Source organism: Lepidochelys kempii, chromosome 14, assembly GCF_965140265.1.
Source record: "Lepidochelys kempii isolate rLepKem1 chromosome 14, rLepKem1.hap2, whole genome shotgun sequence".
NCBI lineage: Eukaryota > Metazoa > Chordata > Testudines > Cheloniidae > Lepidochelys > Lepidochelys kempii.
This window is the reverse complement of record NC_133269.1, coordinates 1,327,870-1,336,108: the sequence shown is the minus strand read 5'-3', so window position 1 is coordinate 1,336,108 and position 8,239 is coordinate 1,327,870. Positions and strand designations below refer to the sequence as shown.

General features: G+C 54.9%; 1 protein-coding gene across 1 annotated transcript in view; it reads left to right on the top strand.

Moving 5' to 3' along the window:
* Positions 1-5,131: 5,131 nt before the first annotated feature.
* CYTH1 (cytohesin 1) overlaps positions 5,132-8,239 on the top strand; it is a 42,926-nt gene continuing 39,818 nt past the window's right edge. The window contains exon 1 of the mRNA XM_073311827.1: positions 5,132-5,241. Coding sequence (XP_073167928.1) covers positions 5,220-5,241 — 22 coding nt within the window. The 5' untranslated portion in view covers positions 5,132-5,219. The remainder of the gene's footprint in view (positions 5,242-8,239) is intronic.

The window sequence follows — 8,239 nt, the reverse complement described above, 5'->3', positions numbered from 1 at the left end:
CTGGCTGTGTCCTGTTTGTGTCACTGCTGAAGAGCCATCCCTCACCTCGCCTGTGGCAGGTGATGCAGAGGCTGTAAGTAGCTTGATGCCTTGGACTGGGGGAGTTGAGCTGTCTTTAGCAGTGCATGTAAGGAGGCAGCCTGGCTCATGGTGGTGGAGAAGGGCCAGTCTCTGGCTGGGGAGGGAGAAGAGCCTAGGAAGTAGCAGACTCATGCATCTGCCTGGGGAGACCTGTCTCTGCTAAAGATTGTGTTCTAACCTCAGAAGGCTTCTGTGCATCTCTGATCCCAGAACAGCTGCCAGCGAATGTTTTGTGGCTCAGGGAAATAGCTTCCTCTTGTGGGGCAGGGGGCCATGCACATCCCTGCTGCGCAGAAGGGGAAGCGGCCACTGGCGGAGGGATTGGTGTTACACTGCACAAAGCCACGCTCTTTAAAGCCTTAGCTGATCACCTTTAATCTCTGTATCCAAAGGGGCTCTCACAACATTGGCTAGTAGTCTACCTTGCCCAGGAGCACTCTGCATGTAGGGGTAACTTGCAGTAAACCAGGTCCATGGCCATGTCTGTTCAGAGATGGGGAGAACCCCACTGGCTTCACAAAAGCAGCTTTCTTCAGTACTACCCTTAAACAGAAGGTCAGCAGGTGCCTCCCCAGCCCACTGTGTATGGGGGAGGAATTGTCCGTATTGGATTTGCTGCCATCCTCCTTGGAAACAGCTGCTGGCCTCATCAGCCGCCCCCCCCCCCCCTTCCTCTGCACGCCTCTGTCCCTAGCAATGCACAAACTGCCTTGATTTGCGGAGTGAGCTCTCCTTTGTCTTCATTTCTACTTGCTGGGGCAGGCAGGCAGGCTGTTCTTGCTACCCTAGTGTCATTGCTCCTCTATTAATCATGCTTATTGCAGGAGTGCCCCATTGTGCTAGGCCCTGTACAAATAGCACCAGCTATGCCCGCTGAACAGCCCACAAGGGGCACGGGGACCAAACAGGAAGAACTGGAAATCTTAGTCTGTAAGCTAAATTAAGACTTAACTGGCATCACAGAGATGTGGTGGGGTAACTCTCAGGAGTAAAGCGGAAAGGACAGGTGGGAAAAAGAAGCAGAGGTATATATTATTGATGTATAATACACGTGCTCGGAGGTCCAGAAGGTGGTGAGAGGCAGATCAGCTGCAAGTTTTGTAAAGATAAAAGGGGGAAAAAATAGGGGTGACCTAGTCGGGGTCTACTAGAGCAGCAGTTCTCAGCCAGGGATCTAAGGCCCTCTGGGGGCCTGTGAGCAGGTTTCAGGGGGTCCACCAAGCAGGGCTGGCATTAGATGCATTAGGACTCAGGGCAGAAAGTCAAAGCCATGCTGCCTTAAAATCTGCCCTGCTTGCTGCCCCCTAATGCAGGCCCTGGTTTTTATATGCAGAAAAACACTTGTGGCACAGGTAGGCCATTAAGTTTTTATAGCGTGTTTGGGGGGATGGGGGTGTCTCAGAAAGAAAAAGGTTAAGAGCCCCTGTACGAGAGCACACCAAATCAGGAAGAGGCAATGGATGAGTCCTTTCTAGAACAAAGGACAAATACCCCAAACCCAAGGCTGGGTACTAATGAGGGGAGGGATAGCGCAGTGGTTTGAGCAGCAGCCTGCGAAACCCAGGGTTGTGAGCTCAATCCTTGAGGGAGCCATGTCAGGATCTGGGGCAGAAACTGAGGATTGGCCCTGCTTTGAGCAGGGGGTTGGACTAAATGACCTCCTGAGGTCCCTTCCAGCTCTGTGATTCTATGGGGGACTTTAATTACCCAGGCACCTGCTAGAAAAGTAATCCAGAAATTTTGCATTTTGCTGTAAATTGTTAGAATGTGTAGGGAACAACTGGTTTCAGAAAGTGGAGGAAGTACCCAGCCAGACAGCTGGTTCAGACTTGGGTCTGACTAATGGAGGAATTGGTAGCAAAGTGGAAGACTGAAGGCGATTTGGGTGAAAGTGAACATGAAATGAGAGATTTCATGATTCTAAGGAATGAGTGAGAGCTGCAGAATATGGATAGTGGACTTCAAAAAAGCTGATTAACGAACTCTGAGAACTGGTGGGTAAGAGAGAAAATCCAAGGAAAAAAGGAGTTCAGGAGGTCTGGCAGTCTGAGACACAATATTAAAGGTGTAAAGGAAAGAGAGGAAGACTAGTATGAGGCCAGTATGGCTCCAGCAGGAACTCTTTAATGACCTGAGAATCCTACAGAAAGTGGAAATGTGAACCCATTGCTAAGGAGAGGTACAAGAGAATAGCACAAGCAGGTAAGGACAAAATCAGAACGGTAAGGCACAAACTGTATTACAGGTAGCAAGCAAACTAAAAGGCAATAGGAAGAGAGTCTATAAATACATTAGGAGCAAGAGAAAGTCAGAGTAACATGTAAGCCCTCTACTTTAGTGGGGAAGGAAAGCTAATAATGCATGAAATCAAGAAGGCTGAGGTGTCTAATGCCTATTTTGCTTCAATCTTCACTAAAAAGGTTAATTATGACCAGATACTCAATGCAATTCACATTAAGATGGGGGAAAGAACATGTTAAAGAATATTTAGGTAAATTAGATTATTCAAGTCATCCTGGAGTACTTAAAGACCTAGCTGAAGTAATCTTGGAGCTGTTAGTAATTATCTTTGAGAACTCCCAGAGATGCTAGAGGACTGGGGAAGGACAAACAGTACCTATCTTTTAAAAGGGGAACAAAGTGGACCCAGGGAATTATAGACTAGTCAGCCTAACTTTGATACCTGGAAAGATACTGGAACAAATTATTAAACAATCATCTTGTAAGCAGCTATAGTGTAATTAGTAATAGCTCAAATAGTTTTGTCAAGAACAAATCGGGTTGAACCAACCTAATTTCCTTCTTTGACAGGCTTAGTGGTCTAAGGGAGCGAGAGGAAGCTGTAGACATATCTTGATTTTTAGTAAGGCTTTTGATGGAGTCCCCTATGACATTCTCATAAGCAAATTAGGGAACTGTGGGCTACATGAAATTACTGTAAGGTGGGTGCACAACTTGCTGAAAACTTGCACTCAGATTTACTACAGTTTGACAGCAAACCATGGGTGTCAACTAGGAGGACATATCTAGCAGGATCCTGCAAGGGTCTGCCTTGGGTCTGGTACTATTCAATATTTTCATTAAATGATGTAGATAATGGCATGGAGAGTATGTTTATAAAATTTGCAGATAACACCAAGCTGGGAGAGGTTGCAAGCATGTTGGGGGACAGGGTTTGAATTCAAATGACCTTGACAAATTGGAGAATTGGTCTGAAATCAACAAAGACAAGTGCAAAGTACTACACTTAAGAAGGAAAAATCAACTACACAATGGGGAGAAACTGGATTGTACCACTGAAAAGGATCTGGGGGTTATAGTAGATCCCAAATTGAGTATGAGCCAATGTGCTGCAGTTGGGAAAAAGGCTAACATCGTTCTGGGGTGTATTAACAGGCATGTCGTCTCTAAGACATGGGATGTAATTGTTCTGATCTACTCTGCACTGGTGAGGCATCAGATGGAGTGCTGTTTCCAATGCAAGGAATTATATGGACAAATTGGAGAGTGTCCACAGAAGAGCAAAAAAAAATGACAGGTCAGGTTTTCTAAACCCTTTTATGTGGAAAGGTTAAAAAACCGGGCCTGTTTAGCCTGGAGAAAAGACAACAGAAGAGAGACCTGACAACAGTCTCAAATCTGTTAAGGGCTTTCTGTCCTTCCTTTGTTGTTCAAATTGTACCATCTCAAGCTTTCATGCTGCCACAATGATTTGAGAATTGTGATGTCAGTTGTTTAGAGACTAGAAGACTCCCCTCTCTTATACACCACCTCAGCTCCTCTTGCTTTATTTTCCATCCATTTGCTCAGCTCTGCTGGCTGGTCTTTTAACTTCCGTGTCTCATCCGCGTAGTCTTGTTGCAGAATCGTTCTTTTACTGAATTCTCTTCTTTAATTCTTTCCTCTCTTCAACAAGTCTCCATGTATTCTCCTCTCTGAGTTCGTCTCGCTCCCACTGCCGGCCTGGCTGCACCCTTACTTGCTTCTTTTAGACGCTGCCCCGGCTCTGCCATGTCGCCCGTCAGTATCTGTCATTCTTAAGATCTGGGGCTGGGTTGCAGCTTGAAATGAGCTGTGCCCGGGGCCAGCTCTATGCTGGCTGACGAGTCGTTACTTCTTCGTGGGGCAGCTCTTCGTCTGCCCTAGGGTGAGCCCCGGCCCAGCCCCTGTGCCATAACTGCCTGGCTGAGTCTGCCTAGCTCCGGCCATGCTGGAACACCCGATGTCTGGTAGCGGATAAACCCTTTAACCGGAAAGTGGCACTTTAAACGGGAGATTTCTAGAGCCTTTGGGGCATATGGGTGCAGGCCTTCCCGCCCCAGCACCCCAAAGCCTTCGGCCACAATGAATTCAGCTCACAAGACGGCAGGGAGGCAGGTTGGGGCTGAACATTATCCCCACCGTAGGGCTGGGGGAAGAGAGGCAGAGATGAAGTGACTTACCTGAGGTCATACAAAGAGTCAGGCAGAGCTGGGAATGGAAGCCAGGAGTCCTGGCTCCTCCCCATCCCCCTCCCCGAGCTGGGGAGAGAACCCAGGAGTCCTGGCTTCCCCCACCCCAGACTCCTCCCTGAGCTGGGGAGAGAACCCAGGAGTCCTGGCTCCTCCCCAGCCGCCTCCCCGAGCTGGGGAGAGAACCCAGGAGTCCTGGCTCCTCCCCAGCCGCCTCCCCGAGCTGGGGAGAGAACCCAGGAGTCCTGGCTTCCCCCCACCCCCCTCCCCGAGCTGGGGAGAGAACCCCGGAGTCCTGGCTCCTCCCCAGCCCCCTCCCCGAGCTGGGGAGAGAACCCAGGAGTCCTGGCTTCCCCCCCACCCCAGCCCCCTCCCCGAGCTGGGGAGAGAACCCAGGAGTCCTGGCTCCTCCCCAGCCCCCTCCCCGAGCTGGGGAGAGAACCCAGGAGTCCTGGCTCCCAGGCCCCGCCCCTCCCTGAGCCAGAAGGACCCCCGGACCCTGCTCACGCTCGCTCCCCCGCCCCTTCCCCGGCATCACGTGGGCCCAGCCCCTGGCCGCTCCCGGCCCGGCTTCGGAGGCCCCGCCCCTCCCCGCCGGTGAGCTCCGCCCCCAGGCGGGCCGGGCCGGGGCGGGAGCGAGCGCGGGGAGCCGCCGCTAGAGGCAGCCGGGCGGCCGCGGCGGGCAGCATGGAGGAGGAGAGCGGCTACGGTGAGCGCGGGGGCCGGGGGGGGGAACCGGGCTGTGGCGGGGAGCGCTGCCCCCTGGGCACTGCTAGGGGCTGGGGGGGTATAGGGCAGTGCAATGGGGGGCAGTGCAGGGGGGCTGGGGGGGTATAGGGCAGTGCAATGGGGGGCAGTGCAGGGGGGCTGGGGGGTATAGGGCAGTGCAATGGGGGGCAGTGCAGGGGAGCTGGGGGGTATAGGGCAGTGCAATGGGGGGGCAGTGCAGGGGGGCTGGGGGGTATAGGGCAGTGCAATGGGGGGCAGTGCAGGGGGGCTGGGGGGGTATAGGGCAGTGCAATGGGGGGGCAGTGCAGGGGGGCTGGGGGGTATAGGGCAGTGCAATGGGGGGACTGTGGGGGGGCTGGGGGGTATAGGGCAGTGCAATGGGGGGCAGTGCAGGGGGGCTGGGGGGTATAGGGCAGTGCAATGGGGGGCAGTGCAGGGGGGCTGGGGGGTATAGGGCAGTGCAATGGGGGGCAGTGCAGGGGGGCTGGGGGGGTATAGGGCAGTGCAATGGGGGGGCAGTGCAGGGGGGCTGGGGGGTATAGGGCAGTGCAATGGGGGGACTGTGGGGGGGCTGGGGGGTATAGGGCAGTGCAATGGGGGGCAGTGCAGGGGGGCTGGGGGGTATAGGGCAGTGCAATGGGGGGCAGTGCAGGGGGGCTGGGGGGTATAGGGCAGTGCAATGGGGGTACTGCGGGGGGGCTGGGGGGTATAGGGCAGTGCAGGGGGGCTGGGGGGGTATAGGGCAGTGCAGGGGGGCTGGGGGGGTATAGGGCAGTGCAATGGGGGCAGTGCAGGGGGGCTGGGGGGGTATAGGGCAGTGCAATGGGGGGCAGTGCAGAGTCAGGGGTGGGAGGTTATAGGGCTGTGGAATGGGGGGCAGTGCAGGGGGGCTGGGGGTATAGGGCAGTGCAATGGGGGGCAGTGCAGGGGGGCTGGGGGTATGGGGCAGTGCAGGGGGGCTGGGGGGTATAGGGCAGTGCAATGGGGGGCAGTGCAGGGGGGCTGGGGGTATGGGGCAGTGCAGGGGGGCTGGGGGGTATAGGGCAGTGCAATGGGGGGCAGTGCAGGGGAGCTGGGGGGTATAGGGCAGTGCAATGGGGGGACTGTGGGGGGGCTGGGGGGTATAGGGCAGTGCAATGGGGGGCAGTGCAGGGGGGCTGGGGGGTATAGGGCAGTGCAATGGGGGGTACTGCGGGGGGGCTGGGGGAGTATAGGGCAGTGCAGGGGGGCTGGGGGTATAGGGCAGTGCAATGGGGGGCAGTGCAGGGGGGCTGGGGGTATGGGGCAGTGCAGGGGGGCTGGGGGGTATAGGGCAGTGCAATGGGGGGCAGTGCAGGGTCGGGGGGTGGGTGGGTATAGGGCTGTGGAATGGGGGGCAGTGCAGGGTGGTGGGGGGGATAGCTGCCCCCTAGGCACTGCCAGGGGTTGGGGCTGCTGGGCTGGGGGGCAGTGAGGGAGGGGGCCCCCCCAGTGTGGGGAGCGAGGCAAGGATCACTTTCCTTGGCTTGGGAAGAGTGGTGGGGCGTGTGGGGAGGACTGGAGGACAGCTGCACGGGCAGATGCTGTAGGCTGTTCCCTGTGGGTCACCCCCCAGGCCGGGCTCTCTGTGTCTGAAGTCTGGCACTGCCCCAGCTGCCACTCAACAGCTGGGCACATGGGCTCTCACCAGTAACCGGGTGTGTTTTCTCTAGTGCCTTTCTGTGGCTGCATTTGACACTCCTTGCTGTTTCCTGTTGCTGCAAGTGATCGCCTGGGTACTTTCCTCTGGCAAAGCTCTAAGCATGGGGGCAGGAGCATAAGGGGGTCTGGGGAGCTCAGAGCTCTGCTTGAGTGGGCTGTGGGCACCCCTGCTCAGGCTGCTCTCTGGTCACCCCCGGGCAGGCCTGTCACCAAGCTCTGCTTGTGCGAAACCCCAAACTGCAGTTCTGGCAGCAGGGAGCAGATGATCTCAGGTCTATGGCCATGTGCTCAGGTCGCAGAAATAGTTGTGTCTGGCGGGCATGACACGACATGCTGCTTAAACCCTGGCTAAGCTGAAAGGTGGGTCACTAAATGGGGAGTGAGAGGACCGGTCCCAGGGGACTTGGCTGTTTAAATGAGGAATGTGTAGCTTGCAATGAGCTGCAGGCAGGGGGAGAACAGACCCCAAGATGGCCTGGGATGGGGGAGGTTGAGCATGAAAACACCTTGAATTGGTTGAGGAGAGGGAGGCTGGGGGTCTAATCAGTGTGCCCAGCCTGCTGTGGCTTTGGGTGTCACGTTCCTAGTAACCTGGACTACAAAGAGGAGTTTGGGCCTGAACTCTCCAAAGCTGTGAAATGCAGGGTTTGAGCGGACCCCTCTCCCTGTGCCCCCCAGCAGGCCTGTGTATTGTGGGAGCTGACCATGTACACGATCACCAGGTAGGTGGGCTATCATGCCTAGAGGTGCGTAGGTGAGGTGAGGACAGAGTAGCAGGGCTAACTGAACAGCTTGTCTTTGCTTCACTTGGCTGCTCACTTCACTTCCGGACAGAGTGCACTGTTGTGAGCTTGCAGTTTTAATTAAAGTTTTCGTGGAGTACAGCTGTAGGAGGCTGGGGGGAGAGTTCTCTCTCTTAAACCCCCCTGGCTCTTTTCTAGTTAAAGGACAGCTTGTTTTTTAAATCCAAATTCCCTCTTGGCTGGAATCTCTCTGCGACATCCTTGCAGCAAGTCAGTGAATTAGTATGTATGACCCAGTTGTCAGCATGAACCCAACCTTCATGCTAGCAGCTCCAACACAGACCTGTTTAAATTATCCTCTTACGCTGCTGCAACATCTCTCATCCTGCAGACTGCACCAGGATTTCTTAACCCCCCTTTGGAGGCAATTGCCCTTGAGTATCTTTGGCCTTTCAGATTTAGGGGACTGGAGTGAACTGGCTGGTGCTCTGTGGTGATGTTGGCGAGATTCCTCTCTTCACTTGGTTTCTGAATGTTATGAAATTCATATCTCAG